Source organism: Vanessa atalanta, chromosome 21, assembly GCF_905147765.1.
Source record: "Vanessa atalanta chromosome 21, ilVanAtal1.2, whole genome shotgun sequence".
NCBI lineage: Eukaryota > Metazoa > Arthropoda > Insecta > Lepidoptera > Nymphalidae > Vanessa > Vanessa atalanta.
The window spans coordinates 635,353-653,571 of NC_061891.1; the positions used below are offsets into that span (position 1 = coordinate 635,353).

The 18,219-nt window shown below is 31.7% G+C and overlaps 3 protein-coding genes across 4 annotated transcripts; 2 read left to right on the forward strand and 1 right to left on the reverse strand.

Moving 5' to 3' along the window:
• The first annotated feature begins 937 nt into the window (after positions 1–937).
• LOC125072414 (40S ribosomal protein S3) lies at positions 938–3,192 on the forward strand. Its single transcript, XM_047683042.1, has 4 exons — positions 938–1,069; positions 1,380–1,683; positions 2,076–2,296; positions 2,992–3,192. Exons 1-4 carry the CDS (start codon positions 1,037–1,039, stop codon positions 3,163–3,165), a joined length of 732 nt encoding a protein of 243 aa, XP_047538998.1. The 5' UTR covers positions 938–1,036; the 3' UTR covers positions 3,166–3,192.
• Positions 3,193–6,144: 2,952 nt separating this feature from the next.
• LOC125072437 (Krueppel homolog 2) lies at positions 6,145–14,434 on the reverse strand. The gene is made up of 7 exons (XM_047683067.1): positions 14,296–14,434; positions 11,633–11,796; positions 10,974–11,158; positions 9,391–9,458; positions 8,912–9,045; positions 6,942–7,163; positions 6,145–6,816 (listed from the first exon to the last, which is right to left on the reverse strand). Exons 2-7 carry the CDS (start codon positions 11,791–11,793, stop codon positions 6,813–6,815), a joined length of 774 nt encoding a protein of 257 aa, XP_047539023.1. The 5' UTR covers positions 11,794–11,796; positions 14,296–14,434; the 3' UTR covers positions 6,145–6,812.
• Positions 14,435–16,474: 2,040 nt separating this feature from the next.
• Positions 16,475–18,215, forward strand: LOC125072351 (probable asparagine--tRNA ligase, mitochondrial). Of its 2 annotated transcripts, none has more exons than XM_047682960.1 (3): positions 16,475–16,675; positions 16,752–17,762; positions 17,918–18,215. In XM_047682960.1, exons 1-3 carry the CDS (start codon positions 16,550–16,552, stop codon positions 18,173–18,175), a joined length of 1,395 nt encoding a protein of 464 aa, XP_047538916.1. In that variant the 5' UTR covers positions 16,475–16,549; the 3' UTR covers positions 18,176–18,215. The 2 variants fall into 2 exon arrangements, with proteins under 2 accessions (XP_047538916.1, XP_047538917.1); XM_047682961.1 differs by having other exon boundaries at positions 16,475–16,669.
• The last annotated feature ends 4 nt before the right edge of the window (positions 18,216–18,219 follow it).

Genomic DNA, 18,219 nt, shown 5'->3' on the forward strand with positions numbered 1-18,219 from the left:
TTCACTTATTATTATAACAATCTATTAAATTAAAGTAAGAAATTAATAAAAAATAATTGTTAATTGCATGCAAATAATTAATTATAATTAAATAATAATAGTCTACTTTCTAATAATAACATTATTATTATGATTATAATAAATGTAATTTTTCATCATTAATATGGTATTCACTGACAACTGATATTAAGCATTCACAATTTCGTTTTGTAATAAAATAAACACTTTAAATAACATCTACAGAGGTCTATTTTACGCTATTTTACACTTATTTAACGGTTTAGCTGTTTATAGTTTTTGCGCCACCGTGTGCGCATGTATGGTAAAAATTCACTCTAACCATTTTTTCATAAATAGTCCAAAAATTATAAAATAAAAGAAGTATGGCTTAAAAAAATATTATTTTTGAACTCGATAACGAAACTTAAACTTAAATCGCAAATTATTAAAATGCAAGGCAAAAAATATATTACAACGTTCCAATTTACATTTATTTGTAGGCTACTATTTTGTTTTAAGTTACAAACACAAAAAAATCATTATAAATCAATTTAAGCTACTTTATTTAAGTAAAACACTATGCAAAAATAAAATTACAATTACCATTAAGATATTTTTTTTTGTTTGTTTCAGATAGATTTTTATTTCGGATATCCGTAGTTTCGGTTACGGACCTCCATAACATCTCTGAATTCTAATAACGTTACCATAAAAAATAAAATTAAAAAATTTATTTAAATTTATTATCGCAATAATCGTCAACCTATAACCGCCAAAAGTATTTTTTATAAGATTTAAAAATTTAAATGACTAAATACAAAAATGTAATGTGTAATAAAGTTGTGCTTCAAAAGTACAAAATATATTTATTTTATGCATTGTAAAGTTATTATTTTATCAACTAGCACATGTGGATTGTCCTTTGTTTATTCCTTGAAACTTCTGAAATCTGAACGCATTCTTAACATCACAATTGACATTGACGTTTGTCTATCCAATTCCTGTCTTTTGAGTTTTCTCCGCTCCCGTTGCAATCATGGCGGTGAACAACATTTCCAAAAAGCGAAAAGTATGTTGAAATTACGTACTTAAAATACATAAATATATGTTTAATATTACACTCTAATACCTTACGGAAACATATAAATGAAGATTTGTTAATTATTAAAAGTGTTAATTGTGATGTTAGTGGATAAGTGAGAGTGATGATTGTCAAATGTATTGTTTTTAGTTTTTACTTTGTAGATTAAAACGTGTTAACTTGTCAATTATACTCTGAAGAACATTTACAATTTTAGTTATTAATTCTTAACTCAGTGGTTACTCTTATTTTAATAATATAATTAGTGTCCGAAACATAACCTATCGATAATTTACAGTTCGTCGGTGACGGAGTTTTCAAGGCGGAACTTAATGAGTTCCTTACTCGGGAGCTCGCTGAAGATGGGTACTCCGGCGTGGAGGTGCGCGTTACGCCGACCCGCTCAGAAATCATCATCATGGCTACCAGGACACAGAGTGTGTTGGGTGAGAAGGGACGCAGAATTCGCGAGTTGACTTCCGTAGTACAGAAGAGGTTCAATATTCCCGAACAGTCTGTCGAGCTTTACGCAGAGAAGGTTGCCACGCGAGGACTGTGCGCCATCGCCCAGGCTGAATCTCTCAGATACAAACTCATTGGAGGTTAGTTAACGATTTTATTTTATCAACAGAGCTAAATAAGAAGTAAATCTTGTTGAATGTGCGTCACAAATATGTTTTTAAAGTTCTATATATCTACATTAAGCTAGTTTTTAAGTGAACATTGTAGGTAACACAGAAATTTATTGCATTACATTGGTAAAAGATTATATCTTAACCTTGTATCAAGGTAAAAGAAATTAAACAAGCATTTATAATCCATAGTATATGCTATATGTTATTATACTGTAAAAAGTTTTTTCATAGTGTAGTTTGTGATTTTCAGTAATATTTAAAACAAGTAACAATAGCTGTTTCACATACTTATGATCTTACTGTATCCAATTTTAATGCAAATATTCAATAACGGAGCCTTATGGTTATCTGTATTTCAGGTTTGGCTGTCCGACGTGCTTGCTACGGTGTGCTCAGGTTCATCATGGAATCTGGAGCCCGTGGTTGCGAGGTAGTTGTGTCTGGAAAATTGAGAGGCCAGCGTGCCAAGTCCATGAAGTTCGTAGATGGCCTCATGATCCACTCTGGTGACCCTTGCAATGACTATGTCAATACTGCGACCCGACACGTACTTCTCAGACAAGGAGTGCTCGGTATTAAGGTAAATTAACTCTGTTTTAATTTATGTAAATACTAAGCTAACCTCGGACCCCATAATATATTTAAAGTTAAGTTAGCAGATTATAAGTACAAGGATAAAAATAGATCTGTAAGGCTGCAACTGATTATGTACATACTGACTAAAATGAATTAGTATATTTAACCACACAATCAGGGATTGCACACCATTCCATGGTGTTTAGTCTAATTTGTAGTGGAAGAGTAAATAGTTTGTTTATTGGAGGATTTGTCTTATATAAGTTCTTGTACGGTGCAAACTAAACATTCATTATATAGAGGTAACTCTATACTGCAATTGACTGCCTTGAATGATTTAATAATTCGAATTTTTATTTAGTTTAAGATACTTGAGTGTAATGCTTATGTATTGAATAAATAATATGTCCTGATTTAAACTTATTTAAAAATGTTTCATTTTTAAATAACTAGATACTATAATTATTAGAAACGGAATATATACCATGTTTTTTATTTTTATTTGGTGAAGCTCGATATGTGGACATTATCTACGAATGTCTTGTTCACAAGGCTGGAAAAAATCTTATATAACTAGATACATTATGATACATCTCTATTACACTAGTGATATTTTCAATAAGGCTATTTCAAATAGAGTTATTATAGTTAGACTTTGATTTTTGAAAATGGGAATTAACAAACAAGTCGTAATTTCAGGTCAAGATCATGTTGCCGTGGGACCAACAAGGCAAGAACGGCCCCAAGAAGCCGCAGCCGGACCACATCCTGGTGACGGAGCCCAAGGACGAGCCCGTGCCGCTGGAGCCCACGTCGGACGTGCGCCCCGTGGCGCCCGCGCCGCTGCCGCAGCCCGTGCCCGCCGTCGCTTAGGTCTTAAGCTAACCATTAAATATTAAACACTATTACCTGTGTATCATTTTAACGAGAAACCAAATTTTACTGCAATTTGAAATTGTCAAAACTTAAAAAATTACTGTCAGGATTACTGGCTTTGCGGATTGTGTAAACGATCAATATGAGAATATTTATATGATTAGAAAATTTGATTTACTTGGTTCAAAATTGCATTAACGGTCTTATTATAGTCAATATCATTTTTGGTTATACATTTTCGCTCGCGGCTAAGTAAAGAGCATAAAAAGGCTTAATGTGTATATACCATCAAGCTAGTGCTAAAACTTCTGAGCTGTCTAAGCAGAATTTGATAGCATAAATTATAATAGGTGTCAAAACTCAAAAGATTACAGATCAAAAAGGAATAGATTAAATATTACAAAAAAGAACAAATATAAATTAAAGAAAGTAACGACACACACTCATGTTCTTTCCAGGCGGATGTGATTATGGTTCTTAATCTTTGTCTAAAAGTATTAATAAACCACTTGAGATGTACCAAACTTGTTAAAATAAAAACGAGGTCTTTATTGTTATTGCTTTCCGAGATCTAAATGTACCCTGCTGGATCCAAAGGGTCTAAGATAGTTCGGTCCACCAAATGGATTATCGTGCGAGATGGCATTACCTATGTATGTAAAGTGAGTCATTTGAGTCTGATAGTCTTGATTTTTTTTTATAATTTCGGCGGACAATTAAATGGGCATGTAGCAAGATCACAGCCATTGAATTTGAAATTGGCGCTGTAAGAAATATTAACCATTCTTTACATCGTCGCCAATGCGCCTCCAACCTTGGGAGCTAATATGTTATGTCATCTATAGTACTTATAGTTACACTGGCTGACTCACATTTCAAACTGAAACAACAATACCAAGTATAATGCTATTTGGCGCTCGAATATTCGGCTTTTCCATAAAAAAATTACATTAATTTTCACAACTAAATAACCCACATTTAAAACCATTATGATTCAAAAATCATAAATATACAATGGTTGTAAAACATTTATCAGTATAATAATTGTAAACTTTAATTATACTGAGATAACCTTTGTAATCCTTCTCTTAAAAAACATCACTTATGACTTCATATTGTTTAACATCTTAACCGAAGGTTGCGAGTTAACACAAGAAAATTCACACATTTACCCCAGACTAATATTATTTATTGTTTATAGTTCATCTCGTGTTCGGCGGTGAATGAATACAATGTTTTGGATGAAATTTTGGCACATGTATATTCAATTACCCCCATTAATACAGCAGTCTAAGTTTCATATCTCAAAGGTTTACCAGTTACCATTAATACAACATTAAAAGTTCGCCTCACAAGCACATGTATGAGTGTACGTTTAAACGGGGAAGCATTAGATGTTTTAGAATCTACAGAGTTCCTTGGTATGACAATAGACTCTAAGCTCCAATGGGGCCCCCATATAAATAAATTGGCGAATAGACTTAGCTCTGCAGCCTATGCGGTAAAAAAAATTAGACTTTTGACTGATGTGGATACGGCACGCCTTGTGTACTTCAGTTATTTCCATAGTATAATGTCGTATGGCATCCTACTCTGGGGTAATGTAGCTGACATTAATACTATTTTTGTACTGCAGAAGAGGGCTATTCGTGCAATTTATAACCTGGTCCCAAAAGATTCGTTAAGAGGTAAATTTAAAGAAATTAAAATAATGACTGTCGCTTCTCAATTTGTTTTTGATAATGTTATGTATGTACGCAAAAACATAAATGATTTTCCCAGAAATTGTGACGTACATTCTGTTAACACTAGGAACAAGAATAAACTTGTTACTCCAAGTACCCGATTACACAGGGTTAGTAACTCTTTTTTGGGGCAATGTATACGTTTTTACAACAGGATCCCAGAAAACGTTCAAAATTATTCAATTATAAAATTCAAAAGAGTCGTTAAAGAGCGTTTGTGTGCTAAAGGATATTACAACACTAATGACTTTTTAGTTGACTGCAAACCTTGGGAATGAAATGATCGCCTCCAGGCTGTTTCAAACAACTAAAATATACTTATCATTGTACCTACATGGAAAATGGTTAAAAAAAATGAAAAAAATATATCCCACTGAGTTTCTTTCGCCGGTTCTTCTCAGGTCCGAGGTGCTAAATTCCGAACCGGTGGTAGATTTTTGACAATCAATAAGCAAGTGCAAACACTTCTATATTGAATAAAGATTTTTGACTTTGATTTCATGTTTTTTTTTTCTTTATATATTAATTTTTTCCGTCTGTTAGAACAATAATAAAGAAACCGACGCAAAGTGGATTTTGAATTTCATTATTATTGAATTATATTAGCTAGATGGTATTTACCTACTACCTTGACGTTGATTTTTTGGGTTTTATAATGTAATTTTATTAACAGAATTATATAAAGTAGGTAGCTATTTTGCTCTAATTCTGTTTTACTCGATCGATTACAAAGTCACCTCGCAGCATTTCGAGACACTTATAAAACAAAGATTTAAGATACTTCTCCATAGTGTTGTATATCAATACAAGATGATAGTATCGATAGTCAAACTATCGATGGTTCTGCAACATTGCTTTTCCGTACCTCTCACACCCCACACTCCTGATAGCTAAATAATAATATTCTAATATACTTCAAACTTCGAGCTAATATTTGAATCGATTTGTAAGAATAATTTATATTTCAAGATTTTTTTTTATATTAAGAACATATTTATTTTACGTAAGCATTATTAACATTGAATTATAAGCCTTGAGTGTATAAAAATGAGAATTTCAGAAATTCAGTGATTATAGACCAAATTGGTAAAAAATAATTAATAAACAATAAATACATTACTTTTTTAAGTTACTCAAGAATACCATAGTTTAAATTCTATACTTTAATAACAAATATTTATAAGTAGATGATTCTGACAAGGTTAAACGGGTTGGAAAATAAAATAAAAAATTCTTACTAACATTTTATTTAAAAATCCAGGCTACATACATCCCAAACCATGTGCAATTGATATATAATACAATAATGTAACGGCAACAAGTTGAAGGTCATCGTAAAAATGTTGTCAGTTTTAAAATCGAGGAATTCAGAATTCCCAGCTTATAAATGGAATGATCGCCGAGCTCTTCAGTTAACGGACTCAATACATGCGAAGATTTATATGATTAAATAAATACAAGTAAAGACAAATATTTTATAAAATATATTCGTCGATATATTTTTCAATACATTATATTTTATCTAATTTCTAACTTAAATTGGACCAAACTTGTTCACTTCTCAGTATTAAATAAAATTAACTTAACATAATACCATACTTTTCCCATTTACAATACTTATTAACAACCAAGACATGTGAAAATGCAAAAATACATTGTGTACTTATAATATACTTTTCATTTGTGTAGACATTCATTGTACCATTTAATATTATTGCATGTCATATCCACGGCCTTAGACAGCTCTCTTAGTTATAACTATAGTAGAAATTGTTCGCAGTAAATCTGTGAGAAGCGAAAACTTAAAATGTTATTTTGCAGTCTTAAAAGACCCTCATATGCAACTGGACTCAGTGATGTAGTCGACGATCGCATCACGCACAAGTATCGATCCGAGCGTTATCTGAAAAAAAGATATGATAACTTTTAAACTTTTTTTTTCTAAAATATATATTTATAATAGTTTACAATGTTTGCTCAATAGAACTAAGCTTTCAGATGAGAAGCGTTAGAGGGAGACGCACTCACTGCTGCACTTGGTCGACGGGCGGCGCCATGCGGCACACGAGCTGCACGGCGGCGACGAGGGCGGAGCGCAGCGGCGCGGGCAGCGCGGGCCGCTCGGCCGTGCGCTCGGCGAGCACGCGCAGCTCGCGGAAGGTGTTGCGCGTGTAGGGGTTGCGGCGCGACGCGTAGCGCCACGTCACGAAGTAGTAGTACACGAACGGCGTCATCAGCCCGCAGTACCCGCTGGGGACCGACACGCCCAAGGGTTAGCGACGAGCGACATTATGAAATGGGCGAGCATTCCATTGATGTTAAATCATTCGTAAAAAACTTAACACTAGTAAAACTATCGTTTACAGTGAGATCACGATTGTCCAACATTAGTTGAACGTATAGTTGTTTTTCATTAGGTAAAGTAACAACAACACATTTAGTTCTTTTTGTTTCTCATAAACCAATTCTATATCAATAATTTCCATCGTCATAAAAAGCGTTTCCCTTTGTACTTTAAAATTCGGTAATTTGTGGCTTTAAAAAGTAATAATTTTCTCTTAACTTATTTAAACATAAAATTTAAACCCGAAATTTTAACAAATAAGTCTTACAAATGTGTCAGTCAAACTGATTGGGTAGTCCCTGGCCCCTAAGATACAGAATAAGAAAGAAACGAGGAGACTTTAAAGGTACTGGGTCTCTTTGACATACATATGTAACATTTGTAAACCGATAGAAACATTATTATTATGGTTATTTTCAGCTGAGTATTATCCGTAAATAATAGATTTCACAAGTAACATAACAAAGTTAGATCATTTATGTATATCAATAATAGAAAAGGACCTAAAATTGATCCTTGTGGAACGACCATTTTTTAAAACGAATACGAAAGACTATTCCATTAATAAAAGATGTCGAGTTCTTTGACTTAGGTATGGAGCAATGATATTAAGAGATTTTACTCTAACAAAAAAATGCTTATACTGATAAAAATGACTTCGCGTGCTACACAATGAATGTTTTATTAAAAAGGTCAAATATACTAAAAGCAAGCAGTATGGTGTCTTTACACCAAGTCACCAAGCTCTTCTAGACTTACATTGCAACCATTAGTTATATTGTAGCCGATTGCAAATCATCAAGGAGGACAAGGATAACAACCAACTTAGGCCTCGGATTGTTACGACACCCTTGGACGAGACCAAAAATAATCCGTGGTATTCATTATAGCCCAGAAAAATTACGTTTTGAATTTCGACCGCAGTTGTGATCAAAACCTTGAAAGTAAAGTTTAAGTGGATTTATATAGCTAAGTATAGTGATGTATTATATTATATGGAGATACTAATTGTCGCGCGCGGCTTCGCTCGCGTTTAAGGCTTAACGGCAGGTGTTAGGCATAAAGCATTCTTTGGGATTCAAGCTTACTTCATACCAGATTTCATCAAATTCGGCTCAGCGGTCTGGTCCTGATAATAATATAGAACTGTTTGCAGGGCGTAATATAACAGAACTATTGGTAAGTTGCATGGGATATGTAAATATGTACTAAGATTTGTTTATTTTCTAAGCAACTTACTATTAAGTAAATATACCAACTACTTAAGTAAAGCAACAAATTGCGCAGTTAATTTCTTCTCTATAGACAAAACTGTTAGTTTATAAATAATTATTAGTACACGTAACCAATGTCTGATCGCGTGTTCTGCCGTCGGAAATCCAAGCTAAGCATCGCGCGCTCAGCGCTAATGGAAAATATAAGCAAATCTGTGTGTTGAACGAATTCACCTCATTTATCCAACAAGTCGCGCGAGAAAATGCTGAAATAAGCTCAAGCTTTCTCCCGAAGACAAAACGAGGTGTTTGCCCAAAAGTTGTACAACTACGGGCTACCTCAATTTTTCCTAGCACCTTTGACAACAATAATAATCAATACCATAAAGTACTCATAAGTTACTGCGAGATTAGCAAGAGGAGAGGAGGAGGGTACTCACACGAGCGCCATGGTGACGACGAGCGGGAACAGCACGATCTCGGCCAGCGCCGCCACGCGCAGGATGTTCCGCGACTGGAACTCCACCAGCGAGATGAGCAGCCGCGCCACCCACATCGAGTTCTGCCCGAGCGTCTGCGGGACCAACGGTACGGGTGCCATTGCCGAAGTGACAAAATAAAATACAACATCGAAATTCAACCAAATGAAGTATTATTTATTATTTAAGTGATAATAGTCCTTTAGAAATATAAGTGACTGACGTAGATGTCTTTTAGTTATTTATAATTAATATATTTATTATATTTTATTGTTGATGTCAATGACTTCCTCAAATTAAAAGTATTATTTTATTTCATAAAATTATTTGAACCTGTTTACATTGCTAACAATTTAACTGTAGAATATTTAATGAGAAAAAAATAACAGTCACATAATGAGTTAATGATAGACCGGAGTTTATGAATAATAAATACTTACGTCAAGGATTGTGAGTGAGTAGGACGCCGCGTGTAGTAGAGCAAACAAAAATATTGGCGTCAAAATTACTGAGTACAGGGCTAAGAAAATATTATTTTTATCGATAAAATTTTAATATCATTAGGCTTCACAGACTGAGAAAGTTTCATTAGCTCAAATAAAAAAAAAAAACTAATAATACAAAAATTACTATGAAACTAGCTGCCCGGCTGACTTCTTCCGGGCCGCATCAAAATTTAATTTACATTGCAATCGCAACGCCACCACGGGCTGCATTCTACACCATCCAAGAACAGTCAACTTTTTTTTTTTATTTGTCCAAATTTTTAATAGAAGTTTAATACTCTCATGCTCATGCATGGATTTTATATTAAGATTTTTCTGGTAAACAAAATACGATTTAAAATTTTTAGTTTCAGGACGGACCTTAGGCTTTGAGTTAAATCATAGTTGCGTTTTTTTGAGTGTACGAGTTATATCTAGCAATTGAACACTTCAAAATATATATTATTATTTAAATAACAATGAATCGTGATGTTTCAAATTTGCCGGGCGCCCCGTAATGGTGATATTTTTTTAAATTTTAATTTTAAACAGAATTTTATTGTCTTGATGGACTTAATAAAATTATAACTTAACGATATACATAACGTCCACTTGGAACAGATAATTATGTGCTGTTAATACTCGTTAGCCTTGACACCTCAACATATGTATAACCTTAACATTAAACAAGGTTTTATACAAGAAATGGTAAGGTTACATTTATTTATATATTTTTGTTAACGTGATAAGCAAGTTAAGTAATATTAAATTGTTCTGGGTTTTTTTCAGGACTTTTCCCTTTATGTAAAAATGTCACCACACTTTTATACAGACAGACATTTTACATTATATATTTTTTGATAGGTGATAGGTCTCTTGCACGTACCAACTTTTCTTATAGGGTATTAATATCAATGCGAAAATTACAGACGTGAAAGGTTATGAGACTTATGAGCGAGACATTTTTGACAAAAAATCCGGCATTCGCGACGATAAATATAAACTTTAATGAAGATGATGTATTTATTTTGGTTCGCTTATTATTTAAACATGTATATTACAAGTATCGTAGTACTTTTTAAATAAATTATGACACAGATGTCATAAGACGATAATATTTAATTGTTTTTTTTAAATATCCCTACTTAAAATAAAATCCCAGATGCCTAAAGATAAAAACTTGTAAATGTAGATGTATTTTAGCCTTTTTTTACAAAATCTCTTTATAATTTTTGTCCGAAACCGCACAATAGGCAACAAAAATACCGTAATCATCTCAAAAAAAAACATTGTAAACTGAATGACAAAGAAAATATGATTCTCAACCTTTTCCCACATGCATATACAAAATAACTCATTGTTCAGATCATATCATTTATGGAATTTTATGGGCATTATTACGTCCATAATAATTAATCGAAAGTGTAGAAGAGCAACCTGTGTGTACTAAAGCATCCTGCTCGGCAAGTTAGATTCTCACAATCTGTAGAAAGCTTCACCGGGTCAATGACCCTTGTGACCACAATAAAAAAGGATACATAAATTAGGAGCCACATTCATGAATATGAGCGAGTAGAAGAGGTAGTGGGCGCTGTCCTCTAGGAAGAAACGGTTGATGAACTCCCGCGACAGAGCGATCTCCCGCGCCGGGATGCGCTGGTGTAGCCGCAGCGCGGACGTCGCGGCGTTCGCTAGCAAAGCTTTAAAGAACGCTGACATGGGGCTAGATGAGAGAAAAATCACACAAATATAAACAATCAGTGGTCGCGGCTTCATACGTGTAAAATGATAATCCTTGAGTTCCCCACTATAGAGGGAAAAGATATCTAAATGTAGAATAAAAACATCTGAATATCTAAGCGACTTTTGTATATAACTGACTTATTCCTTAAAATGTTTTTGTAGCAAATCCGGCAGTAGTATTCGAGTAATTCCTGTAGTTTTTGTCGTTTTTTTTTTGCCATAAAATTAGCTTTCGGTAAATATTAATACAATAATATTCCACAGATTCATCCTTTATTTTATATTCAATTAAAAGTTTTTACTCACATAGATAATCTCCATATAAACGATTAAATCATATGGAAATTAACTACAATTATAATACCACATAATACATCATTAAACTCGTGAATCGCTCATCGGTAAAAAACGATTCTATCAATAAACGCTTGTAGAAAACAATAATAATACTCACTTGTTAAATATAGGTATGACATAGCCAATAGTGAAAAGAACTGTGAGGAGACGTATCCCCCAAAGCGCTACGTCAACTTTGTTCGCTATGACGTGTGCCTTTAGAGCAGGAATGCCCTTCGGCGGGCCCGTATCGCCGGCTTGTGGATTTGTGTCAGCCATTTTCTAGAAAAATCACACCAGATATAATTTCACTGGTTTTCATAATTTGAATGTAACATAATACATTTGTTATTCTTATTATATAAGTACTATAAAAATCACTAATGACAACTATATGTTTTTGGAATTATTTGGGATTTCGATCGTTGTTTAAGACATATCCTATCCTTCTTCGTATCTGAATGATACAATACAATGTTCATTTTAAGGCTTACTTCATTATATGGGATAACATATACTAAATAATACACCTATGTTAAAAATTTATCCCTATTTTTTAAATATCGTTTAACATTAAGTACACGCACCCAACTATTAGCTATTATTAAAAATAGGAAATAACTAATATCTTAATTTCCGTACATGAACAATTAATTAGACATTACATTAGGAAGTTTGTTTTTACGGAAGCGTGCGTATGCGATCCCGAAGCGCTTCCATACGACCGCGAGGATACCGCTGTTTTTAGTATCCCACAAATCTACTTTACGTGGTATCACGCGTAAATGAGTTTTAATTAGTAGGTTAATGTAATTCGGTCATCATTTCAATGACAGTATGTATAAGTGAAATATAAAAGCAATAGTATATAGAATAATAGGTAGTATACAAATATTACTATAATATTCTTATTTCCGCCATTTAAATCTTGTGATAGAATACAAAAATATAACAACAGTACATATTCGCATCTCGTGAGAACCGTTAAACGACTTTTTATGGTTAACCAATGGAGTAATTATTCTTTACATCATGATTGTTTTCATTGCCACTGGCATTTACATTTTTAAACTGTGACAAATCATTTAATATAGCACCTTTCACAATGATAGTTTTTTTTATTATTTTATCATGTGAACTCAATCTGAATAAGCTCATGCAAACATGTGTCTGAGAAAACTAAGGTTCATGAATATAGGTCAAAGTGGAATGTACATTTTTGGCTGTCAATTTGATAACCACGGTCTAACATGCATTGTCTTCATTGTAACTCTTGTATTATAATTATATATTAAACAAGTATTTTAGGAAGAATATAGATATGGTGGTGTCTATGTGCATTTGAACAAATATTATATTTACTGAACCATAATGATGTTTGGAAATGGAATGAAGAAATTAAAACAATTAGCAAAGGGTAGAAGATAGAAGAATTTCTATAGTTCTGTGAAAAATAATTTTGAGTAATTGTTCTGCAAAACAGTTATACTCACTATGAAAAATAGACAAATGCTAACAAAACTAACTAAAGCCTCCTTTAAAAGGCAAAATAACGTGGCAACGTAGTTTATTAATATTTCATATTAATAAAAAATTTAAAATATAATGAAACCTTTGTGAAATAATGTGCTTACAAATATTGCTTATTTACCTGTTCAATAGTAATTAACTAAGACAAAATATTTTTTAAGTTATTCAACTATTGTATAGAAGAATTTGTAACAAACAGACAATTATATGTATACATACTTAGTTTATTTTTTTCATTATCTATTAACACATTAGTATTGTGAGTCTAAAGTCTAAATAAACAATTAAATTATTAATATTACAATGTATATTAACTTCCTCATTATTAATATTTTTCCCACATACTTTATACATAGATACTATTTCTGTAGCTGGGTAACTTTAATGTTATACAGATACATAAAAAGTTTTTAAGGTATAGTAATTTTCAAACACAAACAAAATATTATACAGTTAAATGCTTCATGAAAATTGTAATAACATTGTTGTTACAATGTATTACTACAGACTTAGTTATTGGACTCATATTAAATAATAGTAAGGGCACTTTCAACAATATCAATATTCATCAAGAAAACTGTGATGATGTTTGCTTAATATTTCATCTTAAAGTGGGTCATGGAAAGTATGAAGTACACTTTCTTTTTTAGAAACTGTAACAGTGAGAGCAAGAAATTTTGTGCCAAATATTACTTTGAAACTTTATTAAACAGAAAATTATTTTTACTCATTTCAAATAATACCCAAGTGTTTTATTAGATTAATATATTGTATAACGTTGGATCTATTTTTCCTTTTCTACAGTTATATATAGTTATGTCAGCATTTTCGCAACCATTTCACTTAGTGATAAAAACCATATCAGTAGATATGATCTGTACACACAATGTTAAGCAGATCGAAAAATCACTTCATCTACAAAATGTCTGTGCATCGTGTCTTAAAAACATTACAAAACTGCGTATCATAAAAAGTGAAACCCTATAAACGAAAGCAAACACGTGAAAGTATAGTTTTATTTAACAAAACCGTAAAATTTGTCATAAATCCTACACTATCAAAAGATTGAATAAACTTTCAAATATGAATTAATGAAATTGAAATTTTAAAATATTCAACGTGACGTAAAAAAAACTCGTTTGTGAGGACAATTAAGCAATGGTTTTTAGTTACAGGTACGAGTGAAGATAATTCAATATTATTATTTAATTTAAAATCTGCAACTTGTAAAAACTATAGTTACATACTTACATTTTAGAATAAAGCTTTGATTAACAGAATCGCAATAATAATTAAATTATTAAGTTCTGTGATAATTTCACTGTACGATAAAAACTGTGAACATGATTTACTTTAATGACATTACAATTTACTAAATTGACACACGTACTCGTACCATAAACAACATAGACTAGATGTAGAATGTAGATGATAAGAGAAATTCAAAATTATATATTATAATCATTAACCATAAACACTAAAACAATATTTTGTTATTTAGGACTTATCTAAGTTGTTTAATGTGAATTAATGCATGAATATTGCTTAACTTTCTGACTGCAGAACCAACGCAAGAATTGTTTCCTCGGCATCGATTTAATGTTCAGAATGATTGAAAAATATACAAAAATAATAAAAAAATCCTCCTATTTTTATTTTCACTACGTCCTTTAAGAATTATATCTGTTGGTTGATTTTTTGTTGGTTGGTTGGTTAATTGAGCTGTACTATTGTACGCTCAGAACATAGGCATAAATAATAAATTACATATTTGGATAAAAATAATAAATAAATTAGTAGTAAGTAATAGAAGCAAAAAGAAAAAACAAACGATTACTTAATTAAAAAAAATATTTGTAAGAAATAAATAAAAATTAATAATTATCGCCAAAATATATCTTATCTTAATACAATTTTTAACGTATATTGCTTAACAAAATAATAAAGCAATTCATACGCAACAAATCATGAAAAGGAATGAATTTAAAACAAAAAAAGATTAATAATTGCAGTAATCCTTAAAATAATTTTCCCTTAATTTTCCTTTAATCCAATTTTAATTTTCAAATCTTTTCGGTTTTTCAGTCTTTTTCTGTTTTTAATCCTAGTACCTAAAGTTTTTAATCAAAAATTAACAAGAAGCAAGTCAAAATAACCTGAGTTAGCCCTTAAAAGCTAGGCCAAAAGTTACTATATATTAAGTTACTAAATATTAATAATGAAGTATCGATCAAAGTAAAGTTAAATGTAAGTGTAAGATACAAGACTACTACGTAATCATTATGATTCTTGGGTACACCTTCATTTCTTCTAATATCTATTCTCTTTTTTATATTGCTACATATTAGCTTACTACAAGTTTCGACAACTGAAAGAATAGGCCACCGCCTCCTACTTCTACTTTCTTTATTTTTTATATGTCTTGTCATTCTTCCCTGTCCAAGATAGAAGAGTTGCCGATCTGCTAATACCTATATATATATAATAACATAATATTGTAACACGGGTTATGTAATACCCTCAGCCTCTAGAATTCTTAGAAAGAATTTATCCAGTGGGATCTTTCATGAGGGATTTAATAATTTGCGGATGCTTTACATATATAATGTCGTCAGAATCATAATCTTTGCATGATTAATTCAAAAAAATACTGATTAAGTTTTTTTGTTTATTCTGTTATAAAAATACATAATTTCTATTATTTTTCTCCCCTTTTAACCCCACAAATAAATAAACAATATAGGGTAAAATTAGCAGTTTAGCTTATTAGTGCGTCGTGCACGTTCTGGTTCCTTCGGTCTGAAGTCATTTTTCGGGAATTTACACTAGATTTATTTAATTATTTTTTTACAATTATATTTACTTCATTACGCTACTAACACTAATCTACAAATCTAAAATATTGAATTGTAGTCTATGTCCTACGTATAGATAGCGAGTTGTTAGAAGATTAAAGAACATGTGTATCTTGAATATATAAGATAAATATTAAAATTAATGATCATTTTAAAACAGACAATTTTAAGATCACGATTACACAGTGAGATAAATACAGTTTCAACTACATAAATCGGGGAAGATGGCTACTTCCACATTCAACTCTGCAGAAACACAAACCCAATAATAATATTTAAAAAGGGTCTATTTATTTTAGAGTGGAATTACAAACCTTTGTTACAGCTATTACCAACATAGTAATAGCATTATAGAAAAAAAAAACAGTTATCGTACTATTCAATTTTAAATGAATGGTAGGTTAAATCAATTGTAAAATCAAAGCAACTTTTTAATTAGGTCTACGTGTTAGAAATGCGTCTAAAATACTGAAAATATGGCTGTTCGATGCAATACTCTTACCTTTTACAAGAGACGTGATATAAACAAAATAAACTTATCAGATTGTCATAATTGTCATTTGTCATATCTTATATCCTAGGACAAATTAAGAATGGTTTATAAGTATAAGAAAAGTAATTCTTTACAAGTTTATTAAAAAATAAGAAAAATGTTATTTAAGAAAGTGTGCGTTAATTTAAGTTCCTATTTTAAAATTGGCTTAGTACCAAAAAAGTATAGTATTATTGCCTCTGTCTTAGACAAACCAAAAATCGGGGAACTAACTGAAGTTAAGGTTATTTAATATTTTGTTTAGATATAAACTTTTATATAATATACAATTTCAAAAACACATCCCTCTTTATTTGCAGGGATGGGTAAAAAGTCTTCGTATACAAAAAGAATTTATTTTTGCGGATGTAAACGATGGGTCTTGCGCACAAAAGTTACAGATTATTATTCCAAAAAATCTTGATATTGATGATACTTTAACATACGGTAGCTCTGTTCATATAACTGGAAAATTATCCAAAAGTCCTAGAGGACAATTAGAACTACTAGCGGAAAATGTTACTGTTCTTGGTAAATGTGTAGTTTTGGATGGATACCCATTTAATCCCCGCACTATACATCCACCAGAATATATTAGGCAATATCTTCACTTACGATCACGCACAAATTATATGGCAGCAGTCTTGAGGGTACGTCATGCTGTCACAAAACATATACATGACTATTTTTCAAAAAACAATTTTCTGAACATCCATACTCCAATATTGACCTCCAATGATTGTGAAGGTGCCGGTGAAGTTTTTAAAGTACAACCTGAAAATGAAGAAACCATGAAAGCTATGATGCAAGAGGGAAGAAATAGAGATTCAGTTTACTTTGGTGCCAAAACTTTTTTAACAGTATCTGGTCAACTACATTTAGAAGCCATATGCAGAGGAATGGGTGATGTTTACACACTGGGACCCACATTCCGTGCAGAGAATTCCAGATCACGATTGCATTTATCCGAATTTTACATGCTAGAAGCAGAAATTGCATTTTGTGATAGTATAGAAAAACTACAATCTTTTATAGAACATTTTTTGAAATATTTGTTTGTTGTGACCAGGAATACTAATGATGCTGATTTATACCTAATAGATAAAAATAATAAAGCGCCAAGCTGGTTAAATAAGCAATTTTTAACATTGACTTATGATGAAGCAAGAAATATTTTGGCTGCTAAAGGTTTAGATGTTTCAGATGAAGGTATAAATAAAGAGCAGGAGTTGACTTTAGTAGATTACTGTCAAGCTCCTGTTTTCATTGTACAGTGGCCCAAAAACTTAAAATCATTTTACATGAAAGAATCTCCATTGGATGGTACTAAGGTGATGGTCTGAATAAATATATTTTATACATTTTTTACACTTACTAATAATTTAATAATTATTATTGTTTGATTCTTATTCTAGCATTGAACAGATATGTTTCATATCATACTTAGTTAGAAGTATATATTTAATTACACTGTGAAATATTTCAGGTTGATGCATTAGATCTTCTTGCACCACTCACAGGGGAAATTGTTGGAGGAAGTCTCAGAGAGGATGACTACACAAAGCTTGAAAAAAAGTTACCATCAGATGCCCTAAAATGGTACTTAGAATTGAGAAAATTTGGGAACATACCTACTGGAGGTTTTGGTCTTGGTTTGGAGAGAATATTACAAGTCTTATGTAATGTTCCTAATATAAAAGATACTCTTCCATTTCCAAGGTGGCCACATAATTGTGATATGTAAATAATCTTGATTTAAGGTTTATAAAATAGTGTTGTTCTATTGAA